Raw genomic sequence first — 26,688 nt, forward strand, 5'->3', positions numbered from 1 at the left:
GACCTTGATATCAGAACTGAAACTATAAGGTATATAGAACAACATGTAGGTGAAACACTCCAGGACATTGAGACTAAAGGCATCTTTAAGGAGGAGACAGCACTTTCCAAGCAAGTGGAAGCAGAGATAAACAGATGGGACTATATTAAGCTGAAAAGCTTCTGCATCTCAAAGGAAATAGTGCCCAGAATACAAAGGCCACCCACTGAGTGGGAGAAATTATTCACCCAATACACATCAGATAAAGGGCTAATATCCAAAATTTACAAGGTACTGACAGAACTATACAAGAAAAAAACAACTAACCCCATCAAAAAATGGGGAGAAGAAATGAACAGACACTTTGAAAAAGAAGAAAGGCAAATGGCCAAAAGGCACATGAAAAGATGTTCAACATCACTAATCATCAGGGAGATGCAAATCAAAACTACTATGAGGTACCACCTCACACCACTGAGATTGGCACACATCACAAAAAAGGAAAACAAGCAGTGCTGGCGGGGATGTGGAGAGAAAGGAACTCTTTTTCACTGCTGGTGGGAATGCCGTCTAGTACAACCTTTATGGAAAGCGATATGGAGATTCCTTCACAAACTGGAAATTGAGCTTCCATACGATCCAGCTATACCACTCCTAGGAATATACCCAAGAAACACAAAAATACAATACAAAAAACCCTTCCTTACTCCTATATTCATTGCAGCGCTATTTACAATAGCCAGACTCTGGAAACAACCAAGATGCCCTTCAACAGATGAGTGGCTGAAGAAACTGTGGTACATATACACAATGGAATACTATGCAGCCATCAGGAGAGATGAAGTCATGAAATTTTCCAATACATGGATGTACATGGAATCTATTATGCTGAGTGAAGTAAGTCAGAGGGAGAGAGAAAGACGCAGAATGGTCTCACTCATCTATGGGCTTTAAGAAAAATGAAGGACATTTTTAACAGTATCTCAGAGACAAGAGAGATGAGGGCTGGTAGGTGCAGCTCAGGACATGCAGCTCATCACATAGAGTGATGAGTGCAGTTGCAGAGATGACTACACTGAAAACTATCATAAAATGTGAATGAATGAGGGAAGTAGAAAGCCTGTCTCGAGTACAGGTGTAGGGGGGTGGGGAGGAGGGAGATCTGGGAAATTGGTGGTGGGAATGTTGCACCGGTGAAGGGGGGTGCTCTTTACATGACTGTAATCATACAACTATAATCATGTTTGTAATCACGGTGTTTAAATAAAGATAAAAAAAAAATATAGCTGTGAAAATGGGAATTGCCCAAGCACCACTAATGCTAGATGTGACTCTGTCTTGCCAATTCATAAAGGTTAGTCCGGGACGCCGGGGATCAAACCTCGGTCCTTTCTGGGTCAGCCATGTGCAAGGGAAATGCCCTGCCGCTGCACCATCACTCCGGCTCCACGTAGTTGATTTGGTGTGCTCATTGTGTTCCTGACCCCATGTAGCATCCTGAGCACCTTTTAGAACATCTGCTCTTCATCAGATTCAAGGCTAGTTTTGCTTTTAGGGTTTTTTGTGTGTGTTTATATGTATTGTGTGTTGTAGTCCTTTTTTACTACTTTCGTAGCTGTCATAACCATGTATAATCAAGAGCCAATTCTAATTCCACATCTCTGTCCTGATCCTGAATTCAGTTATATTTGAAGGTTTTTGTGATGTTACTACATTCTGTATCACCTAGTGTAAATTTTCCCCTATTCTATTTTTTTTTTTTTTGGAGGGGGGCACACACCCGCCAGCACTCCTGGCTCTATGCTCAGAAATTGCTCCTGGCAGGCTCGGGGAACCATATAACTGTACTATAATTTATTTCTTTAACTCATTCAACCAGTATTTATTGAGCACTTTTTTTGTTTTGTTTATTTTTGGTTTTTGGGCCACATCTGGTGATGCTCAGAAGTTACTCCTGGCTATGAGCTCAGAAATCACTCCTGGGGGCTGGAGAGATAGCATGGAGGTAAGGCATTTGCCTTTCATGCACGAGGTCATCAGTTCGAATCCCAGCATCCCATATGGTCCCCCGTGCCTGCCAGGGGCAATTTCTGAGCATGAAGCCAGGAGTAACCCCTGAGCACTGCCGGGTGTGACCCAAAAACTACAAAAAAAAAAAAAAAAAAAAAAAAAAAAAAAAGAAATCACTCCTGGCTAGGGGGACCATATGGATGCCAGGGATCAAACCAGGTCTGTCCTGGATCGGCCGTATTGAGCACTTTTATGTGAGGCATTAGAAAAATAGTTTTAAGGGGCCAGAGCAATAGCGCAGCGGTAGGGTATTTGCCTTGCACGCTGCTGAGGTTCAATCCCAGCACCTCATATGGTCCCCAAGCCAGGAGCGATTTTTGAGCGCCGCTGGGTGTGACCAAGAAAACAAAAACAAAACAGAAAAAAGAATAAATTTGTTTATTTTTGGTGTTTCATCTACACCTGGCTTTACTCAAGGCTTACTTCTGACTCTGCACTCAAGAATCACTCCTGGTGGTCACGGGGGACATTATGGGATGGCATGATCAAACCCAGGTCAGCTGTGTTCAAGATGCTCTGCTATTGTTCTGGCCTGAGTTAAGAAATTTAGGGGTCGGTGAGATAGGGCATTTGTCTTGCATGTGGCAAATCCAGGACGGACGGTGGTTTGAGTCCGGCATCCCATATGGTCCCTGAGCCTGCCAGGAGTGATTTTTGAGTGCATAGCCAGGAATACCCCTGAGCACCACCAGGTGTGACCCAAAAACAAACAAAAAAAATTTTAAACCCCCCCAATAGAATTTTAAATTCCCAATAAAACAAGTGTTTCTGAGGTTTCTTCTTTTGCTTTAACTTTTAGATAGATGCTAGGAAAGATGGAGGGAAATAATTTTATCTCTATTTTTTTGTTTGTTTGTTTGTTTGTTTGGGGGCCATACCAGGCAGTGCTTAGGTCTCTGCATTCAGGAATTACTCCTTGGTAGTGCTTAAAGGACCATATGAGATGTTGAGGATTGAATCATAAAGAACTATATGCAAGGCCAGTACCCCCACCCGCTGTACTGGCACTTCAGGCCTCAGTTTTATTTGTCATGTAAAATATTTTCAGATATCTTGGGGGAGAGGGATATTTGGAATCACACCCGACTGTTTGTAGGGCTAGCCTTGCTCTGTGCTCACAGATCATTCTTTGAGGGACTGTATGGATTGCCTGGTATGGAATTCGAGTTAACCATGTGCAAGAAGTTTTTAAAAGGTCTCAAGGACTTTCCATTTTGGTGAGTAGGAAGGAGTGTACATAAAACAGGAAGGGTTAGAGATAGGTTTTGAAATTAAAGGTTAAAAACCTTTGTTTAGGGTCAGGGAAATAGCATGGAGATAGGGTGTTTGCCTTGCATGCAGAAGGACAGTGGTTCGAGTCCTCGCATCCCATGTGATCCCCCGAGCCTGCCAGGACCGATTTCTGAGCGTAGAGCCAGGAGTAACCACTGAGCACTGCCGGGTATGACCCAGAAACCAAAAAAAAACAACAACAACCACCAAAAACTCTTGTTTACAGCTTAGCAGGCATGTCTCTTTGCCTTTGAAACATGCTGTTGGAATTCTTTGGCATTGTCAATAAGATGTACTAGATTCTGAGGTATATTGTAGATGGGGGGAGTCCTATTTGGTATTTACTTACTTCACAGTAGCAGTAGTTGGAAAAGACTGTGCTTTTTTGGGGGTGAGCACTGTGAGTGGGCTTACCTGTTCATGTTCAGGACTTATGGTACTCAGGGGTGACTCTTGGCAGGTCTCAGGAGCATATGGGGTGTTGGGGTGCAAGGCAAACACTTTACCTGCTCTACATTTTCAGGGGGAGGGTGAACCGCAGCTGCACTTGGGCATCACTCCTGCTAGACATGGGGGATTATATGTGGTGCTCGGTTTCAAACCCAGGACAGTCACGTGCAAGGCAAACACCCTTTGGCTCTACCTGCAGGACTTTCTCTCACACCTTCTTATAATTCTTGAAAGAATTGTAGCTTATTAATACTGTGTACTTTCCAGAGTATTTTCATTTAATTACACCCTGGAAAATTTTAGTCTGGGATTAATTTGCATTGGTCTAGAGCAGTGTTTTACTGCTATATTTACCTTCCTTCTGTTATATATAGCTTTCTTCTGACCCTTTTTCTTCTTGCAATACCAGTCCCACTGTTTAGTCCCTTAGTCTTGCTCTAAGGCCCTCCCAATACCACCGTCCCTATTTATGGAAACTATGGAAAAAATTTTTGGGTTATCTTGAGAAACATCAGTGTAGAGCAGTGCTTCTCAATTATTTTCTGTCATGCCCCCCCTAGGAAGAAAAAAACATTTTTTGCGCCCCCTCGCGACTATAAATAGTATCTTTATTTAAAAAAACTAACCTGGAGCCGGAGAGTTGGCGCTAGAGGTAAGGAGTCTGCCTTGCAAGCGCTAGCCAAGGAAGGACCGAGGTTCCATCTCCCGGCGTCCCATATGGTCCCCCCAAGCCAGGGGCGATTTCTGAGCGCTTAGCCGGGAGTAACCCCTGAGCATCAAACGGGTGTGGCCCTAAAAACCAAACCGAAACAAAACTTTAACCTGCAAAACAAAAATATATTAAATAATTTGAGCCGATTTTTTAATTAGAGGTGATGGCTGGATTAATGCTACAATGAGCACGTTTTGCAAAGCATAGCTTTTCGAAGCAGCGTTTGAAGCAGGACACAGCAACTCTCAGCTCCAGAGACATACAGAGACATAAACACGAGACTTAGCTTGTTATGACAGTGTTTGCCGAGTCAAACACACCCCCCTTTACGAAGCCTTGTGCCCCCCCTGCGGGGCACGCCCCACTATTTGAGAAGCACTGGTGTAGAGGAAGAAAGAGTGTACAGATTACATTGGAATGACTCAGTTGAAATTAGAGCTGGGTAATAGGTATGCAGGTTTCATTATACTCGCGGTGGCGCTAGAGGTAAGGTGCCTGCCTTACCTGCGCTAGCCTAGACGGACCACGGTTCTATCCCCCGGCATCCCATATGGGCCCCCAAGCCAGGAGCGACTTCTGAGCGCATAGCCAGGAGTAACCTCTGAGTGACACTGGGTGTGGCCCCAAAACAAAAAAAAAAAACAAAAAAAAAATTTCCTTAGAGGGACCAGAGCCGTGGCTCAAGTAGTAGGGCAATTGCCTTGCACATGCTAACCTAGGACAGACCGTGGTTCGAATGCCCTGACATCCTATATGGTCCCCCAAGCCAGGAGTGATTTCTGAGTGCATAGCCAGAAGTGTACCGGGTATGGCCCAAAAACCAAAAAAAATAAAATAAAATAAAAGTGAAAATTTCCTCAAAAAGAAATAATTAACATTTAATGGCATTTTACATAAGTAATTTATAAGGTCTTTTGTGATTGACCTTTTGCATTTTTGTTTTGTATTAATTTTAGTGGCCGGAAATCATATTAGGTTAAATTTGCTGGATATTTTCAAATTTGTGTCTTTTAGTTAGGGTTTTTGGGTTTGTTTTTTGTTTTTGACCATTCCTGGCACTGCTGTTCAGGGGACCATGTGGGGTGCTTGGATCAAACCCAGGTAGACCATAATGCAAGATAAGCACCCTACTTGCCATGCGTGCTCTCTCTCTCTCTCTCTCTCTCTCTCTCTCTCTCGCTCTCTTTCTCTCTCTCTCTCTCTGATTTCTTTTAGTGAGTTTTTTTTAAGTGAGGTTTTCTTTTTTATTTATTTTTGGTTTTTGGGTTACACCCGGCAGCGCTCAGGGGTTCCTCCTGGCTCTACGCTCAGAAATCACTCCTGGCAGGCTTGGGGAACCATATGGGATGCCGGGATTCCAACCACCGTCCTTCTGCATGCAAGGCAAATGTCCTACCTCCATGCTATCTCTCTGGCCCCAGTGAGTTTTTTTTTTAGCACATAAATTGTGTCAGTTGCCAGATAGCTGACATTTAATGAATGAATGAATGAATTAATTAATTTTTGTTTTTGGAGGTCATGCCTGGCAGTGTTTTTTTTGTTTTTGTTTTTGTTTTTTTTTGTGGTTTTTTGGGTCACACCTGGCAGTGCTCAGGGGTTATTCCTGGCTCCAGACTCAGAAATTGCTCCTGGCAGGCACGGGGGACCATATGGGGTGCCGGGACCATATGGGAATCGATGACCTCCTGCATGAAAGGCAAACACCTTACCTCCATGCTATCTCTCCGGCCCCCCATGCCTAGCAGTGTTTAGGGGTTAGTCCTGACTTTGCACTCAGGAATCACTCCTGGTGCAAGACCAGCGCTTTAGCCACTGTACTCTCCAGCCCCAGGCTGCCATTTATTTGTTTGTTTGTTTAGTTTTTTGGGCCATACCCAGCAGCACTCAGGGGTTACTCCTGGCTCTGCTGCACTCAGAAATCACTCCTGGCAGACTCGGGACCACATAGAATACCAGGGATCAAACGGGTTCATCCTGCATCAGCTGCATACCAGGCAAACACCTTACTGCTGTGCTATCACTCCAGCCCCATCCAGGCTGACATTTTAGATGCTGAGAGTGTATAAGTTTGAAGTATAGTAGTGAATATCTAATAGTTATGCGTGTATATGTCATACTTAAAGTCACATGCCATTTCGTACCTCACTACCATCACTTTTTTTGTTCCATTAAAGATTTTTTTTCACCATACTCTTGTATTCTATCTTTTTTTTGTTGTTGTTTTTGGTTTTTTGAGCCACACCCATTTGATGCTCAGGGGTTACTGCTGGCTAAGCACTCAGAAATTGCCCCTGGCTTGGGGGGGACCATATGCGACACTGGGGGATCGAACCGTGGTCCTTCCTTGGCTAGTGCTTGCAAGGCAGACACCTTACCTCTAGCGCCACCTCGCTGGCCCCGGTATTCTAACCTCGATCATTTCTCTTACCCCTTTAGTGCCTTCTTACCTTACACTCTACTATCTTAAGATCTGAATTCAGTCATCTTGATTTTTTTAGGCTAGTTATTCTCTGTTTTGGCCCTTTTTAGCCCAGACCAGAAACCCGCCCACAGTTTTATTATTTCTTCGCTTCTGCTTTTCAGTGGCTGTTCACTAGTATTTGTTAGCAAATTTGGTTGGACTGTGAAGTGACTTAACACAGGTTGAGGCATGGAGAAGACCCATTTGTGTAGTCTTAAAACATTTCAGGTTGGGGCGGAGAAATAGCATGGAGGTAGGGTGTTTGCATGCAGAAGGACGGTGGTTCGAATCCCGGCATCCCATATGGTTCCCAGGAGCGATTTCTGAGCATAGGTAGAGCCAGGAGTAATCCCTGAGCACTACCGGATGTGACCCAAAAACAAAAACAAAAAAACACATTTCAGGCATTTGGCAAGTAAAGAATTCTAAATAAAAATTGAAACTACCACCTGTATTTTTTCAGGCCGTTGATGCTCACTGCCATCAGCTGCAACCTCCCTATGGCACTGGTAAGTGTGGGAAGGGCTGGTGACAGTCTTGGTGGGCTGCTGGATTTCTCTTTCTGGGGAGAAAATCTGTCTACAAGTTGCTGTTACTTTGTCCCTGGACTGTGCCAAGGTTGTTTTTTTTTTTTTTTTTTTAAACTATTGTCAGGAGTAGACACTATTCAATATGTGCCTTGACACAAACATGAAATTAGCATGTTCTTTGCATTCCCTTGGTTAATAAGCATATACAAAATGCCCTGTTTGTCAAGTAATAGCATTTACATTTCTGTAAGACATTTCTTAAGACATTTCCCCCTGAAAATAGATGTCTGTCCATTTGAATGGGTTCAGAATATTATTGTTCTTACTTCTTTTGGTAGCAGGCCTTCTCTCCCTCTGGCATATTAAGTTCTTTGTAGTCAAGGAATCAAGAAATGTTTGTTCCAGTGATTAGTATAAAATTTTTGAGAGACGTTTTTGAATTTGGGACGTGTTAAGGGATTAAAGGAATCAAAAAAGAAATTTATGGCTATTACTAATAATCTTTTTTGTTTGTTTGTTTTTGGTTTTTTGTGTCACACCTGGCAGCACTCAGGGGTTACTCCTGGCTATGCACTCAGAAATCGCTCCTGGCAGGCTTGGGGGACCATATGGCCCATATCTCCCCGGCTCCCTATGACTAATAATCTTAAGGTGAATTTAGAGACTTGTGGTTTGATAAAAGCCATGGTTTGCTTTTTATTTAGTAACCTAACGGAGAAAATGCAATGAAGTTGAAACAAAGTAGGGAAGCACTTTATAATATTGGTAAAGTAAAAGCTGATAAATAACTTGCTGCTGGCATAGCCTTATCTAAATTCTTTGAAATAATGCAACTTTTCTACTGATAACAATTGGGTCAGAGGCCAACATAGATCCCTGGATGTGTTTTTGTCTAAGGTGTTCTTCATCCCAGCCATCACTTTGATGTTTACATTATTTCATTTCTCTAGTCTCTGATGATGGAAGAAAATACCTCCTAAATATAATGAGATGCTGAAATTGTGATTTGTGTGTTATGTAATCATGTTAGGACCTGCTTGCTGTTTACAGTAGCTGAAGATTCACATAAAAACATCTAACATCATTGGCCCCTAGTCTTTTTTTTTTTTTTTTTTTTTTGATTTTTGGGTCACACCCAGAGGCACTCAGGAGTTACTCCTGGCTCTGTGCTCAGAAATTGCTCCTGGCAGGCCCAGGGAACCATATGGGATGTCAGGGTTCTAACTAGGGTTCCTCCTATGTTGGTCAGTTCAAGGCTAACAAATGCCTTACAGCTGTGCTATCTCTCCAGCCCCTGGCCCAAAAGTATTATCTCCTTGGTTCCCACCTCATTCTACCCTAAGTCCCACTTGAGATGAGGGATAGAATTGCTTTTTGGTATACTTGCTGTATACCATTTATTTATTTATTTTTGGAGGGGTGGACAACTTGACATAACAGCAACTCTACTTCTTTTTGTTTTGTTTTGTTTTGTTTTGTTTTGTTTTGTTTTGTTTTGTTTGGGTCACACCCGGTTGTGCTCAGGGGTTATTCCTGGCTGTCTGCTCAGAAATAGCTCCTGGCAGGCACGGGGGACCATATGGGACACCGGGATTCGAACCAACCACCTTGGGTCCTGGATTGGCTGCTTGCAAGGCAAATGCCACTGTGCTCTCTCTCCGAGCCTGCAACTCTACTTCTTTAGATGTCTATGCACAGGTAGTAATTACTGAACACAGATCCCTGTTTCACTTGTTTTCACCTGACTCTGGGAAGTAATTTTCTTTTCTTTTTTTTTTTTTTTTTTTTGGTTTTTGGTTTTTTGGGCCACACCCGGCGGTGCTCAGGGGTTACTCCTGGCTGTCTGCTCAGAAATAGCTCCTGGCAGGCACGGGGGACCATATGGGACACCGGGATTCGAACCAACCACTTTGGTCCTGGATCGGCTGCTTGCAAGGCAAACGCCGCTGTGCTATCTCTCTGGGCCCTGGGAAGTAATTTTCAAGTGTCCCAAATATAGAGTATAGCTGATGACACAGTTGTTTGAGAGAAAATTAGCGTTTGGAAAATATTGATTACCAGCAGCAAAGTCCTTTTGTTTTCTGTTTGGGCCATACCTGGAGATGATATCAAGGGTTATTTTTGGCTATGCAATCAGGAATTACACCTGGTAGGCTCGGGACCATATTGAGATCTACCCCAGGTTGGCCATGTGCAAGGCAAGCACCCTACTCGCTGTACTTTCTCTTTGACCCGATGAAGTCCTTTGTAACACTATTTATAGCTGAGTGCCTCCTGAAATAAAAATTTGGAAATCATTCAAGAATGTTGAGACTGTAAAAGCAAAACAGGCTATTGTAATTGGTAATGCAGGCCATGTCTTGGGTAAATGACAGCAGAGGCTTCAAACTTCTGAAGTGTTAGGGAAAGTTCCCTAGAGACTTCTGACCTGGGGGCCAGAGAGATAGCATGGAGGTAAGGCGTTTGCCTTTCATGCAGGAGGTCATTGGTTCGAATCCCGGCGCCCCATATGGTCCCCCGTGCCTGCCAGGAGCAATTTCTGAGCCTGGAGCCAGGAATAACCCCTGAGCACTGCCGGTGTGACCCAAAAACCAAAAAAAAAAAAAAGAGAGAGAGACTTCTGACCTGCTGGGGGTCAGATTTGAGGGTAGAGGATAAGTGTGTGGGGAGAGGGAAGACCCAAAACTGGATTGCAGTTGGGCTTCTCTAATCCTGTTGCTGGTTCTGAAGGCCTTCTTTGGACTATCCAAAAACTTGGGGACATCTTCCAGACTTCGATGAACTGGGTACTTCTACTTGCCTCTCCTCATCTTTGACATTCACACTCCTGAGGTCTTCGTAATAGTTTCCATTTGTATCTGTTCTCATTGCCTGCTTTTTCCCCTCCTCCTGGGGGAAGGGGTTTTGTTTGGATCTCAATAAAGGGGAGATTGGAAGGCTGAGGGAGAGAGCTTTTCCTCTAGGCTTGGGGTTCCACGTGTGGAGCAACTGGCTTGTGGGTGAGCAGCCTGTAGTGTGAGCTTCTTGCCTCTTACAACCTTCATATCTATGTGGATTATATCTGCTACAACCAGAACAGCATCTCCTATTCTCTCCCGATAGGGGATATGATTTCCATTTCCCCCTTGGGGACTGTGGAACAACCAATCTGTATCCCTTTATACTACTTTCCTTCCCTAAAATGAGAAAAGTAATTCTCTTTGGGAGAGATTTACACTGACCAAGACGAGACTTGGGAATTCATGTGACTACTCAGACTTGCCTGGGAGTGAGGCAGTCTGAGAGGTGCCTGGTAGTTTGTTTTTGTTTCTGTTTTTTTTTTTTTTGTTTTGTTTATTTGTTTGGGGACCATATCCGGTGACTCTCAGGGGTTACTCCTGGCTATGCGCTCAGAAATCGATCCTGGCTTGAGGGGGGGACCATATGAGACGCCAGGGGGAAATCGAACCAAGGTCCATCCTAGGCTAGCACACACAATGCAAACGCCTTATGCCCTGCGCCACTGCTCCAGCTCCATCACCTGGTAATTTTGTCAAATACCAACATATACGACGGCCACACACTGTTAGAGCTTCCAGTAGTACTTTAGATTCTGTTAGGAATTTGGGGGTTGCTCCACGTCCGGTGTATTACTCTCAATTGATACTTGACCATGTTGGTTGAATGCTGGTATCTGTAGACATATAGCTTTTTGTTGTGTGTGTTTTGGGTTTTGGTTTTGATTTTACCTTTTCTTTTTCACTTGAGTTGACTTTTCCTAACTTCTTAAGGTGGTCCCTTTCTTCATTGATTGCAAGGGATCGGGAGAATTTTCAGGTATAAACATTACTGTTGTGAATATTCCTATAAGGCATTTGTATTGTCTTCTAACTCAGATTTCATTAAGTGATATTCTTTTTTTTTTATTTTTGGGTCACACCCCGGCAGCGCTTAGGGGCCACTCCTGGCTCTGTGCTCAGAAATCACTCCTGGCAGGCTCAGGCGACCATATGAGATGCGAGATTCAAACCACCAAGCTTCTGCATGCAAGACAAATGCCTTACCTCCATGCTGTCTCTCTGGCCCCTCATTAAGCGATATTCTTATCCAATTCAAACCATCTAAGTTCTCATGACTTTCTTTTTCTTCACATATATTATAGAAATATATTATTTGGGGAGGAGGGTCACACCTGCGGCTCTCAGGGATTACTCCTGGCTCTGCATTCAGAAATCGCTCCTGACAGACTTGAGGGGGGGGACCATATGGGATTCTGGGAATAGAACCGGAGTTTGTCCGTGGTTGGTCATGTGCAAGGTGGGGTCATGGTTCAGATGTGGATTGTGCTAACTATCCCATTAAATTTTAAGGGGACCAAAGCAATAGCACAGAAGGTAGGGTGTTTGTTTGCCTTGCATGTGGCTAACCCAGATTTGATCCCTGACATCCCTATGTTCCCCTCAAGCCTGTCAGTAGTCATTTCTTAGCACAGAGCTCTCAGTGACCCCTGAGTGCTGGTGGGTGTGACCCAGACCCCCCCCAAATTAAGGTTTATCTTGTCAATGATAATAGTGGAGAACTATGTTGGATTTTTTGTTTTGTTTTGTTTTTGATTTTTGATTTTGGGGCCATACCTGGCAGCGCTCGGGTTACTCCTGGCGCTGTGTTTAGAAGTTGTCGCTCCTGGCAGGTTCAGGGGACCATATGGAATGCTAGAAATTAAACCACCATTTGTCCTGTGTTGGCTGCATGCAAGGCAAATGCCCTACTGCTGTGCTCTTGCTCTGGCCTCCCATGATGAATTTGTTGTTTTTGTTGTTGTTGTTGTTGTTTTGGGGTCACACCTGGCAGTGCTCAGGGATCACTCCTGGCTCTACGCTCAGAGATCACTCCTAGCAGGCTCGGGGACCATATGGGATGCTGGGATTCAAACTACCATCCTGCATGCAAGGCATATGTCCTACCTCCATGCTATCTCTCCCGGCCCTCCCATAATGAATTGTTTTAAATATGGTAGGAACTGATCCCGGCAAATTCTAGGAACTCCATAATCATCATCTTATTGTTGCTACCATACAGGGGCTTGTGGAAGCTTGGCATTGAAGAAGTCCAGATGACTTATTAGCATAAAATGGTTGGTCACTGTGCTGGTAACACATTTTTCTGATGATAATGCTAGGAGAAGCAGGATAGAGACTTTGGATAGAGATGAGACTGGTGGTGATAGTAGAGGGTAAAATGTTAAAGGCAGTGAGAGAAAATTGGCAGTATAAAGCCCCTAGGGCTAGCTAGTCTTGGAAGTGTGGCTAAGACTGGTTAAACAGTCAGAAAAGGCAAGAGATTCATTGAGCTGTGTTAAGGAGAGAACCAAGGGGAATATAAAGGTCTTTTTTTGTTTGTTTGTTTGTTTGTTTCTGGTTTTTTTGGGTCACACCCGGCAGTGCTCGGGGGTTACTCCTGGCTCCACGCTCAGAAATCGTTCCTGGCAGGCTCGGGAGACCATATGGAATACCAGGAATTGAACCACTGTCAGTTATAGGTCAGCTGCATACAAGGCAAACACCCTACTGTTGTGCTATCGCTCTGGCCCAATAGGACACAATTCATTATGATTTGGTGATAGAGAAGATCTAGGAAAACATCTCATTTCTCCTAGTGAGAATCTCTGTAATTGGTTGTAGCTCTTTTTTCTGTTTGGTTTCGGGCCACACCCAGCAGTGTTCAGGACTTATTTTGCACTTGAAGACTGAACCGGGGTGAACTGTGTGTAAGGCAAGTGCCCCACCAGTCCTATATTCTTGACTTAGAGTCTTATGAATATCCAAAGAGATGGTCAAGAATAGATTCTACGTGGTGAGGGTTTACATTTTGGACATGGGTAAGATTCCCGAGATAGTGATCCGCTTTCATTAGAGGGGCCCACATTGAACCCTAAGAGGAGAGAGTCGTGGACTCTGTAAATAGACTCCAATTTTATCTGTCAGTGATCCTCATGGGACTGAAAACTTTTTTTTTGGTTTTTGGGCTACATCCGGTGACGCTCGGGTTACTCCTGGCTATGCACTCAGAAGTCGCTCCTGGCTTGGGGGACCATATGGGATGCCGGGGGATTGAACCGCGGTCCATCCTAGGCTAGTGCAGGCAAGGCAGACCCCTTACCTCTAGCGCCACCGCGCCGGCCCCGGGACTGAAAATTGGGTTATCACTCAAGATTAAACTGTGATTTAGGCCAGTGTTTTTCAACCTCTTTGTGCAAAGGCACATTTTTTCCCCATGAAACCACCATTAGAAAATGTTAAAAAAAATTTAACTCTTGCCTATATTGACTATAGATAAAGTAATTCTCTTGAATAGGAATCAAATAAACACAAATAACTTATTTTATAATTACTTTATTATAAAATAATCTAATAATTGGCCTATTTGTGAGCCGAAGCCCTATGTTACAGATGAAACTGGAATTTTTCCCATGGCACACCAGACAATATCTCAAGGCACACTAGTGTGCTGTGGCACAGTGGTTGAAAAACGCTGATTTAGTTTTTTGTCAGTATTCACTATCTTCTGTTGGCCTCATGTTCAGGGGTTGTTTCTAGCACTGCTCAACAGCCATGCCAAGAGTAGGGGATCAAGCTGGGGTTCAGTACATATGAGGCAAGCACCCTAACAGCTGAACTGTCTCTTGGTCCCTAGGACTGCAAAGATTTGGAAAAGAAACTTCATCATTCTTCATTTCTGGTCTTCTTTATTCTTTTGTTTTGTTTTGTTTTGTTTTTTGGGTCACACCTGGTGGATTTCAGGGGTTACTCCTGGCTCTGCACTCAGAAATCGCTCCTGGCAGGCTCCGGGGACCATATGGGATGCTGGGATTCGAACTACCATCTGTCCTGGTTTGGCTGCATTCAAGGCAAAACGCCCTACTGCTGTGCTCTCTCTCCGGGCCCCCTCTTCTTTATTCTTGTTGGGATTTCTGGCAATGCTTGGGGCTTACTCCCTGCTCAGTGACCACTCCTACTGATGCTTAGTTGGAACCATATGTGGTTTTAGGGTTAAACCTGCTTGCGCTGCGATCAAGACAAGTACTTACCCCTTTGTTACTTATCCTGCCCCTTTATTTTTATTTTTTTTATCAATTAGTATTTCAGAAATAGAAAAATTAGTCAAATAGGGGCCGGTGAGGTGGCGCTAGCCAAGGAAGGACCGAGGTTCGATCCCCTGGCATCACACATGGTCCCCCCCAAGCCAGGGGCAATTACTGAGCACTTAGCCAGGAGTAATCCCTGAGCATCAAACGAGTATGGCCAAAAAAACAAACAAACAAAAAAATTAGTCAAATAAAACTTCTAATATTACATGTTTACCTAAAAATATTTCCTATATTTCTTTGGTGGGAAATGGACCATACCTGACTCAGTGCTCAGAGATCTCTGCTGGTAGTGTGTGATGGGTCATATGTCATGCTAGGGATCAAACTAGGCCAGCCACGGTTAAGGCAAGTGCCCTATCTCTTTAGTCCAAAATGTGTGCGTATCATTATCATGTCTTAAAATTCATTAGTTTAGGGGCCGGAGAGATAGCATGGAGGTAAGGCGTTTGCCTTTCATGCAGGAGGTCATCGGTTGGAATCCCGGCGTCCCATATGGTCCCCCGTGCCTGCCAGGAGCAATTTCTGAGCCTGGAGCCAGGAATAACCCCTGAGCACTGCCGGGTGTGACCCAAAAACCAAAAAAAAAAAAAAAGTCATTAGTTTATTTTTATTTATTTTTATTTATTTAGTTAGTTGGTTTGGGGTCACACCTGGCAGCGCTCTGGTCACTCCTGGCTCTACACTCAGAAATCGCTCCTGGGCAGGGCTAGGGGACCTTATGGGATGCCGGGATTTGAACCATCGTCCTTCTGCATGCAAAGGCAAACACCTCCATGCTATCTCTATGGCCCTAGTTTTTTTTTGTTTTTTTGTTTTTTTTGGCTTCCTATCTGGCAATGCCCAGGGGCTATCGACAGTGCCAAAATCTAAACACTGCAGCAATATGCTGAAGCTAGGTACTTTTTACCTAAAGGGAAAGTATATTGTTATCATTGTCTTCCACTTAGATAAAGTAAATGTTTGAAGCCTCTCATTTCCTCCAGATTTACCTGGGCTGTAAAAGAGGAAAATACTTTCTTAGATGGTTTTTGTTACCGTTTGAACACTGGAATATGTCCTGGCCCAGTACTATTGTTTCCTTTAGGAATGACTTGAACTTTAAACAGGAGTTGTCTGTTAGACGCTGTTTGCCTTCCCTTTTGCAATTTTACCTGGATCAGGCATGTGCCACTACCTGGTCCTTGGCTTTGTTTAAAGATTCAGTCTAGGGACTGGAGCGATAGCATAGTGGTAGGACATTTGCTTTGCATTCAGCCAACCCTGGATGGACCCGATTCATCCCCAGCATCCCATACTGTCCTCCTTGAGCCTGCCAGGAGTGACTTTACAGTGCAGAGCCAGTAGTAACCCCTGAACACAGTTGGGTTTGACCCAGAAAACAAAAACAAAAAGATTCAGGGCCTGAGAGATAGCATGGAGGTAGGGCATTAATTACATCCAGAAGGATGGTGTTTCCTTTCCCAGCATCCCATAGGGTCCCCCATGTCTGCCAGGGTCAATTTTTGAGCGCAGAGCCAGGAGTAACCCCTGAGTGCTGCCAGGTGTGACCCCCAAAAAAGATAAAAAGAAAAGAAAAAAAAAAGAGACAAAAAAGATTCAGTCTCGGATCTGGAGAATTACTATAACGATGGGGCCGGGCGGTGGCTCTAAAGGTAAGGTGCCTGCCTTGCCTGCGCTAGCCTTGGACGGACCGCGGTTCGATCCCCTGGCGTCCCATATGGTCCCCCAAGCCAGGAGCAACTTCTGAGCACATAGCCAGGAGTAACCCCTGAGCGTTACCGGGTGTGGCCCAAAAACCAAAAAAAAAAAAAAAAAAGAATTACTATAACGAGTAGAGTATTTGCCTTGCATGTGGCTGACCAGGGTCAATCCTTGGTACCATATATCCCCTCAAGCATCATCATAAATATTCAGTCTAGTGAACAGGGAAGATACCAGGTTCTGTATGTTCTCTTAGTGCCCAGCCTTAAATACTCTAATTTCTCCTTGGTTCATTCACACTTCATAGGGTAGTCAGTTCTAGAAATCGTGATGTAAGCTTTCAAGTAACCAGTCTTCTGTTGCATCCCTCTGCTCCCAGTTTTGATACTAAGGATAGTCTTGTTTTTTTAGGTTTTTTGTTTGTTGTTTTGTTTCATTTTGTGTCACACCTGGCAGTGCTCAAGGGTCACTCCTGGCTCCATGTTCAGAAATCACTCCTGGCAAGCTCAGGGGACCATATGGGATGTCAAGAATTTGAACCAATGACCTTCTCTATGAAAGGCAAACACCTTACCTCCATACTTTCTCTCTGGCCCCGTTACTCAGGATATTCATTTGCTTTATTTTGGATCCATTGGGTGGGGCTTCGGGGATCAAATATGGCCAGGAATTGAACTGGAATCAGTGAGCGCAGTATATTACTTACCATACTATCTCTCTGACCCTGTTTTTGGAGGGGAGCATGTGTGCTTGGCCATTTCCTTTAGGAAAATTTCCTTTTAGAAGAATTTATAGTAGTCAGAGTAGCTACTAGTACAGTGAAAAAGGTGCTTGCCTTGCACATGGCCTACTTGAGTTTGATCCTCACAGGCTGCCTAGTTGTTAAGAATTTGGGGATTATAAAAAGCAAAACGAAAAAAAGAAGAAAAAAGAATTTGGAGATTATAAATAGGGCTGTTTTATGGGGTTTATACAGGAATTTAAAACCTGGATATTTTACTTCAACCAAGAGGCATATGCTTTCCTGTGTGGCCTCCAACAGCAGTTTGAAGGAACATGATACTATTAGGAAACCCATGACACTTGCCTAATTGTATGCTCGGTTATTATTTACTGCAAATGGATTCTTTTGTTAATAAAACTTAATTTGGGGGGTCATTAGTGAAAACAAAAATAGAAAAATCAAGAGATCCATATGATCACAAACTGTAAGTTTCAATTTAAAGAATATTGTATGCACTAAACTCCATCATTAGCAGTATTGTAAATCCTAGAGCCTAACTAAAATTATTTTTTAAATGTTTAAGATTTTAGTTAATCAAACATCTAATAAATACTTAAAACTTAAAGCGGAGAATGGAGAGGAAGAATTTGGAAATCAAGCCTGGGCTTACTAGGCATTTTTGTGTTTCTCAAAATGTGTGAGCTGAAATAACTATAGTTATAATAATTTTTTTTCTTTCTTCATTCTAGGTATCTCATTCAGTTGCTAAACTTATATTAGTTAATTTCCACTGGCAAGTTGCAGAGATTTTGGACAGGTAAGGTATTTGAGGGAAGAGAGATGGCGTTACCACTATTCCTCTCTCTGCCCGCTCACATCTTGGAACTTATCTTTATTAATTTGCATATTATAATGCGGGGTTGTTGGGCCATCCCCAGTTGTGGTCAGTACTTAATCCTGGCCCTATGCACAGGGATCAGTCCTGACAGACTCAGGGGTCTATAGAGGGTGCTAGGGAAACAACCTGGGTTAGCACATGCAATGCCAGGGCTTTACCTTACTGTGCTCTAGTTCTTGCCCCACACAGTACCTTTGTGGGGTGGAGGTGAGGCACATATATTACATTTTAAAAACTTTGGATCATACGGTTCACCCTTTTGTCTTCAATATATTAACTCTAATTATGTTGACACAGAGTTTCATTATAAAAAATTTTCCATCCTTTATAGTTCAAGATTTGGGGCCTGAGTCACATCTGGTGGTGCTAGTGATCAGTGCTTGCTCTTGGTTCTTTTTTTTTTTTTTTTGTGGTTTTTGGGTCACACCCGGCAATGCTCAGGGGTTACTCCTGGCTCCATGCTCAGAAATTGCTCCTGGCAGGCACAGGGGACCATATGGGACCCTGGGATTCGAACCGATGACCTTCTGCATGAAAGGCAAACGCCTTACCTCCATGCTATCTCTCCGGCCCCTGCTCTTGGTTCTGTGCTCAAAGATCCAACTGTGATCAGTACATGCAGGGCAAGCCCCTGAACTTCTGTACTAGTTCTCCAGCCCTAATTTAGGTTTTTATGCCTTTGTTGATTTTTATTTGCCAATGTTACTTTTTAGATATTGCTCTTCTAGAAAATGCCAGCATGTCGTAATTATTTTTTTTGTTACATTAAGCAAGGACTATATCACATACTTACTTCAGAAAAGGTTGGCCAGTTTGCTACTGACCACCCGAATGGTCTTATGGTCCAGACCTTTGAAATCTTGAGATTTCTTGTAACCTACCAGATGGAAATGGGTTCTTCCTCCTCCTACATTCCTAAAAGAGATTTTATTCTCTCTCCCTCACCCTCAGAGGCATATCCTCTGTCTGGCTAAAAAATTCTTTTTCCTTTTGGTTTTGTTTTGGGGCCACACCCCATGGTGCTCAGGAGTTTCTCCAGGTTCTGCACTCAGAAATCACTCCTGGCAGGCTCAGGGGACCATATGGGAACCGGGGATCAAACCCAGCTCTGTCCTGGGTCAGCCTCGTGCAGGGCAAACACCTACCCACTGTGCTGTCGCTCCAGTTCCAGGCAAAAAAATTCTCATCCTCAGCACTATTTACAGTTTAGACTAAATACTACTCTGTTGTAGGAGAATTGGCCTATGACTTATAGGAGAGTTGTTAGATTCTCTTGCTCTCTTACTAGAAGCCAACTGCAGTAGAACTCTATGCTATCTCTCTGGCACCCTGAAAAACTTTTTTATATGATTAAGTTTCTGAAGAAAACTTGGGCACAGAGCCAGAGCAATTGTGCAGTGGTAGGGTGTTTGCCTTGCATGCAGCTGACCCAGGACGGAGCTGGTTTGATTTCCGGTGTCCCATATGGCCCCCAAACTGGGAGTGATTTCTGAGCGCAAAACCAGGAGTAACCCCTGGTTACTGGTCACCAGTATGGCCCAAAAAGCAAAAAAAAAAAAAGAAAGAAAGAAAGGAAAAGAAACCTTGGGCATGACTTGTCATTTGATATTTTTAGGGTTCATTAGTTGCTGCACTGAAGGTTCAGAGTTCTTTAATTTTACTGAATAATGCCAAAATTATTTGGTTCAAAATGATTATAGTATATTGCATGCCCACCACCAATGATGTGCGGATGTTTTTGTTCTTAAATTTAAATTACTCCCGGCGAGGTGACGCTAGAGGTAAGGTGTCTGCCTTACAAGCGCTAGCCAAGGAAGGACTGCGGTTCGATCCCATATGGTCGCCCCAAGCCAGGAGCAATTTCTGAGCACTTAGCCAGGAGTGACCCCTGAGCATCAAATGGGTGTGGCCCAAAAAACCAAAAAAAAAAAAATTTAAATTACTGCAATTTGGTAAGTATAAATGGCATCTAATTGCTTTTTGTTCTACAATCCAGATTTTTTCCCCCAAACCTGCTCCAGATTATTAAGGAGCATTTTTGATGTTTTAGTGTGAAAATTTGAACTCAAGTCCTCAAAACATCTTTTTTTTTTTATCTTTTTTTTTTTTTTTTTTTTTTTGTGGTTTTTGGGTCACACCCGGCAGTGCTCAGGGGTTATTCCTGGCTCCAGGCTCAGAAATTGCTCCTGGCAGGCACGGGAGGACCATATATGGGACGCCGGGATTCGAACCGATGACCTCCTGCATGAGAGGCAAACGCCTTACCTCCATGCTATCTCTCCGGCCCCCTCAAAACATCTTTAATGATTTAATTGACATTTGTGTTTCTTCTCTGAACTTCTTTTTTTCTTGGGCCAGTGACTCAATCCTCTGACCAGCAGTGAAGTACTGCTTAGACAAGGTGCTGCTGAAGGCCACCAGGGCACGCTGGGCCACTGTAGCTGTCCCCGTCAGTGCCTTAGTGTTGCTGTACCAGACATTAAACTTGAGGCCTTCTGAATGTGATCCCTATTTTGTCTCCTTGTTGGGGGGGGGTGTAATTATATCTCAAGCAGTGATCAGGAAGTATCATTAAAAAACTTATACTACTCAGCGTTTGCCTTGCAAGCAGCCGATCCAGGACCAAAGGTGGTTGGTTCGAATCCCGGTGTCCCATATGGTCCCCTGTGCCTGCCAGGAGCAATTTCTGAGCAGACAGCCAGGAGTAACCCCTGAGTACTGCCGGGTGTGACCCAAAAACAAAACAAAACAACAACAAAAAAAAACTTACACTACTCAGCCAATCAGAATGGTGGTATTTTTTTTTTGTTTTTTTTTTTTGGTTTTCGGTTTTTTGGGTCACACTCTATGGCACTCAGGAGTTAATCCTGGCTCTGCACTCAGAAATTGCTCCTGGCAGGCTGGGGGTCCATATGGGATGCCGGGATTCAAACCATTGTTTGAATGCCCTACAGCTGTGCTATCTCTCTGGCCCAACTGTTGTTTTTTTTGAAGGGAGTAGTAATGTGTGTGTGTGTGTGTGTTTGTAATGTGTGTTTTTTAAGGGTCCAGAGCAGTAGTACAGTGGGTAGGACTCTTGCCTTGAGCACAACCTACCCAGGTTCGATTCCTGGCATCCCATTTGATTTCCCAAGTACTGTCAGGAGTAATTCCTAAGTGCCAAGCCCATCGTAACTCTTTTTTTGGGGTGGTGGAGGAGGGCACCCACATCCAGCAGTGCTCAGGGGTTACTCCTGCTTCTGTGCTCAGAAATCATGTCTGGGGGCCAGAGAGATAACATGGAGGTGGGGCGTTTGCCTTGCATGCAGTAGGACGGTGGTTTGAATTCTGGCATCCCATATGGTCCCCCGAGCCTGCCAGGAGCAATTTCTGAGTGTTGAGCCAGGAGTAACCCCTGAGCACTGCCAGGTGTGACCCAAAAAAAAAAAAAAAAAGAAAAAAAAAAAAAAGAAATCACTTCTGGCAGGCTCGGGACCAAAGGGGATGCCAGGGATCGAACCTGGGTTGGCCGCATGCCAGGTAAGCACCCTACTCTCTGGCCTCCCAGTAGTAACTAGTCAGTATCACCTGGTCTAACATATGCTCCCACACCCCCATAAAAAAAAAAGGCTTCAAAGTTCAGAGCCAGAGAGTTACAACAGTGGGTAGGACATTTGCCTTACATGTAGCTGACCTGGATTCACTTCCTGGCTTATCCCATGATTCCCTTGAGCACTGCCAGTTATGGCCCAAAAACCAAAAGGGAAGGGAATGTGGTTTTTTTTTTTGGTTTTTTTTTTTTTTTTGGTTTTTTTTTTGGTTTTTGGGTCACACCCGGCAGTGCTCAGGGGTTATTTCTGGCTCCAGGCTCAGAAATTGCTCCTGGCAGGCACAGGGGACCATATGGGGCGCCAGGATTGGAACCGATGACCTCTTGCATGGAAGGCAAATGCCTTACCTCCATGCTATCTCTCCGGCCCCGGAATGTGTGTTTTTTAATTGTACAATTTCTGATTCCTTTTATTTCTGCTTTTTGTTTTGTAGATACAAATCTAATTCTGCTCAGTTGCTTGTTGAGGCTCGAGTTCAACCCAATCCATTGAAACATGTGAGTATCATCTCTCTAGCTCCTACTTTTTTTTTTTTTTTTTTTTTTTTTTTTTTTTTGGTTTTTCGGGCCACACCCATTTGATGCTCAGGGGTTACTCCTGGCTAAGCGCTCAGAAATTGCCCCTGGCTTGGGGGGACCATATGGGACGCCGGGGGATCGAACCGTGGTCCTGATCCTTGGCTAGCGCTTGCAAGGCAGACACCTTACCTCTAGCGCCACCTCGCCGGCCCCTAGCTCCTACTTTTAAACGTTTACATGTACAGTATAGTCAGTTCTGTTTTCAAACCACTACCCCCATCTGTTTTTTAAATTTAGGGTGGGATTTAGACTACTAAGTGTTCACTCTTGGGACTTTCATAGTTCACACATAGCACTTGAGTGACACTTTGTAAGCTCCAGATCACTCCCGTGGTTCATGGCTTTGGCTCTCTCTCCGCAGGTAACCACGCCCCATCCCTCTCACCATTGTGCAGTGTGTATGCAGTTTGTGCGTAAGGAAAATCTACTCTCTCTGGCGTGTCAGCATCAGTTTTGCCGCAGCTGCTGGGAGCAGCACTGTTCAGTACTTGTGAAAGACGGTGTGGGTGTGGGTGAGTCTGACACAGACCTTGGAAAAACCGGCCTGAACTATTTATTTACCTTTGACTGTCCTTTTAGACATTGAAGTGAACTTAATGTTTTCTTTTGAGCCTTACAGAGATTTTTATTTTCAGAATTGATTTGGCTTTGTGTGTGTGTGTGTGTTTCCCCCCAGAAAAATCAATCTTTATGTTGTTGTTGTTAGGGGAGGACTATACTCAGTGGTGCTCAGGGTTCACTTCACTCCTGGCTCCCTCACTCAGGGATCACTCTTGATGTGCTCAGGGCACCATACGAGGTACCAAGGATCGAACTTAGGTTGACATCATACAAGGCAAATGTCCTGCCTGTTGTACTATCTCCAGCCCCCCCCCCCCAAAAAAAAGTCTGATAATTGGCAAAGTTTTCCCTAGTTCTCAGCTAAATTAGACACTTAAACTTATTGTTTTCACATGTATGTAAAATAATAGTGTCCATGTCTTGTCCCTTACAAGAGAGTAATTACTTATTTTGAAATTTTATTAAAAAAAAAAAATCAAGGGGCCAGAGAGATAGCATGGAGGTAAGGCTTTTGCCTTTCATGCAGAAGGTCATTAGTTCGAATTCCGGAATCCCATATGGTCCCCTGAGCCTGCCAGGAGCAATTTCTGAGCCTGGAGCCAGGAATAACCCCTGAGCACTGCAGTGTGACCCAAAAACCAAAAAAGAAAAAAAGAAAAAGAGGGCCCGAAGAGATAGCACAGCGACGTTTGCCTTGCAAGCAGCCGATCCAGGACCAAAGGTGGTTGGTTCGAATCCCGGTGTCCCATATGGTCCCCAGTGCCTGCCAGGAGCTATTTCTGAGCAGACAGCCAGGAGTGACCCCTGAGCACCGCCAGGTGTGGCCCAAAAACCAAAAAAAAAAAAAAAAAAAAGAAAAAGAAAAGAAATTTTATTTATTTATTTATTTTGGTTTTTGGATCATATCCGGCAGTGCTCAAGGGTTCCTCCTGGCTCCACGCTCAGAAATCGCCCCTGGCAGGCTCAGGGGACCATATGGGATGCCAGGATTCGAATCACCATCCTTCTGCATGCAAGGCAAACACCCTACCTCCATGCTATGTGTCTGGTCCCTTGACTTGTTATTTAAACAGCATATCCTATGTTGATATTCTTCAGTGCTAACTAATTCAGAAACAACAAAAGAACTTGACCCTATTTAGGTCATAAAGTATGAGTCAAATTTGCTAACGGACTAGAGCGGTAGCACAATGGGTAAGGCATTTGCCTTGCATGCTGCTGACCTGGGGTGGACCGGGTTCAGTCCCTGGCACCCCATATGGTCCCCAAGCCTGCCAGGAGCGATTTCTGATCACAGAGCCAGGAGTAACCCCTGAGCGCTACTGGATGTGGCCCTGACCCCCCGAATAGAATCCCCACAAATGTGCTAATAGCTATCAGGGATATTTATTTTTACTGTGACTTGATAATAGTGAAACTAAACTAGCATCACTTTAATTGTATCTACAGAATGCAGTTGTATTTGTTATGATCACTTACGTGATATGCAACATCACAAAACAAAATTGTTGGTCTAGAGACCACCTAAGACCGGGGATATGGCTCTGCTACATTGTGATTGCCTTGCATACATGAGACCAAGGGTTACTTCCCAGCACAAAAACTAACTCTTGTGTTTGCTGGTGCTTGAGCAACCAAACCACCTTCTCTATATGCCAAACTTGTGCTGGAACCATTTGAGCCATGTCTCCAGATTTTGCCTTTAAATCTTGATCTGGGAGGAGAAGGGGATATTGGAGTCACACCTGACTGTTCTTGGATCACCTGGAATGTCAGGAATTGAAACTCCGTGCAAGGCAACATAACCCCTGTGATGTTATCTCTGGTCTCTGATTTAGTTTTACCCATATTGCTATATTTGATAGGTATGTAATCTGGAATAATATTCTAGTCATGTAACTGTATTGGTTTCTTCCTTTGAATAAATTCTGTTCCTTCTTGGGCCTGAGCAGTAGGCACAGTAGGAAGGGCATTTTTCTTGCACACTGCTGGCTCAAGTTCGATCTCAAGCATCCCATATGGTCCCCTGAATCTACCAGGGGTAATTTCTGAGTGCAGAGCCAGGAGTAACCTGAGTATCATCAGTGTGGAAACCCCCCGTCCCTGCCCCAAATCTTGTTTCTCCAGAGGTTTCCTTGGTGAAATGGAAATTATTTTTTGTCAAATAGGCAAATGTATTATAGTTGTCCAACAGGTGGTTGTTCTTTAACAGGAGTCTCTTGCATGGCCCAAGACTGTCTACTTCGAACTCCAGAGGACTTTGTTTTTCCATTGCTGCTCAGTGAAGAATTAAGAGACAAATACAGGCGCTACCTCTTCAGGGACTATGTGGAGGTATGACCAGCTGTGATCGTAACTGTGTTCCTGGATCTGCTTCCTAGACTAGGCAGTCTATTGTTTGGAGGGGTGGGGGTTGTCCCACACCCAGTGGTGCTCAAGGGTGACTCTTAGCTCTGCACTCACACATCACTTCTAGTGGGCTCAGGGCCCCATGCGAGGTGTGACGGATCAAAGTCAGGTCAACCATATGCATGGCAGATGCCCTCTGCCCTACCCAGGATTGCTTTGATCCCTCTGTGCTGTCATTTAAAGACATAGCTCCATGGGTAGGCAAGCCAGAGCAGTAGTACAATAGGTTATGTATTTAGTCTCCATTCATGTAGTGTGATTTTTCATTTTGGTCTTTATGCCTAACATTAAAGCTTGCTCTTGGATAAATTCAGTATTGTCTGAAAAAAAATAACTTGTTCTTATTTTATACTGCTTTTTTTTGACAATTCCTGAGGATCATTGAGCTCCTCAGGGTTATGTATAGATTATCGGACTGTATTCCTCTCCAGTCCTGGTCCCTATGTGTCACTTTCTTCTTACAGATGTTTAGTCCATTTTATGTTCTTACCTTCCATCATTTTAGTAAGTTGGTATATTTAGCTAAGCTAAACATTCAGATATCCTCTTTAATATCTTGGTAATGTTTTTAGCACATTTATCCCAAATTTCTTTTTTTTTTTTTTTTTTTTTTTTTTTAGTTTTTGGGTCACACCCAGCGGTGCTCAGGGGTTACTCCTGGCTGTCTGCTCAGAAATAGCTCCTGGCAGGCACGGGGGACCATATGGGACACCGGGATTTGAACCAACCACCTTTGGTCCTGGATCGGCTGCTTGCAAGGCAAACGCCGCTGTGCTATCTCTCCGGGCCCATTTATCCCAAATTTCTGTGGACTCTTGATATAAGGCACGAGCTGGAAGAATAGAAGGCATTTTGAGAGTTCAGGGGGATATAATTTAAAGGCAACCACTAAGCTACCCTCATTGTTTCTTCTTGGCATATTCACAGAGTCATTATCAGCTCCAACTGTGCCCTGGTGCAGACTGCCCCATGGTTATCCGAGTACAGGAGCCCAAAGCTCGCCGTGTACAGTGCAATCGGTGTAACGAGGTCTTCTGGTAAGAATGAGTGTAGGTGCTGGAGAGCCTTATTTCCTCCAAACTGCTATTTCTGTTGCTTTGTGTGAGGGTGGGTTTGGGAAATAGTTTTTGTTTTGGTATTTAGGTCACACCCAGCAGCGCTCAGGAGTTCCTCCTAGCTCTACCCTCAGAAATCTCTCCTGACAGGCTCAGGGGATCTTATAGAATGCTGGGATTTGAACCACAGTCTTTCTGCATGCAAGGCAAATGCCCTACCTCCATGCTATCTCTCCGGCTCGAAATACAGGGTTTTTGAGCTAGAAGTATATCTCTGCTCTAAGGGAGCGAGAGTCAGTACCTAGATACACATTTCTTTAGTTGTTTTGTAATAATCTGGAGGCTATATATTTGAATAATATATTATGGTTTATGTTACTAAGATTTGTGCCTTAAGGGCCAGAGCAATGGGGCGAGAGGTAAGGCATCTGCCTTGCAAGCGCTAGCCTAGGAGGGACTGCAGTTCGATCCCCTGGCATCCCATATGGTTTCCCCAAGCCAGGAGCGATTTCTGAGCACATAGCCAGAAGTAACCCCTGAGCGTCAACAAGTGTGGCCCAAAACCCCCCCCC

The 26,688-nt window shown here is 44.0% G+C and overlaps 1 protein-coding gene across 2 annotated transcripts in view; it reads left to right on the top strand.

Moving 5' to 3' along the window:
• The window catches only part of ARIH2 (ariadne RBR E3 ubiquitin protein ligase 2), a 65,077-nt gene that overhangs the window by 15,821 nt on the left and 22,568 nt on the right, over positions 1-26,688 (top strand). For both annotated transcript variants that reach the window (XM_049777358.1, XM_049777359.1), the window contains exons 4-8: positions 17,775-17,842; positions 21,947-22,010; positions 22,453-22,603; positions 24,865-24,986; positions 25,989-26,098. In XM_049777358.1, the coding sequence (XP_049633315.1) occupies positions 17,775-17,842; positions 21,947-22,010; positions 22,453-22,603; positions 24,865-24,986; positions 25,989-26,098 (515 nt within the window). The remainder of the gene's footprint in view (positions 1-17,774; positions 17,843-21,946; positions 22,011-22,452; positions 22,604-24,864; positions 24,987-25,988; positions 26,099-26,688) is intronic.

Source organism: Suncus etruscus, chromosome 7 (genome assembly GCF_024139225.1).
Source record: "Suncus etruscus isolate mSunEtr1 chromosome 7, mSunEtr1.pri.cur, whole genome shotgun sequence".
Lineage (NCBI taxonomy): Eukaryota > Metazoa > Chordata > Mammalia > Eulipotyphla > Soricidae > Suncus > Suncus etruscus.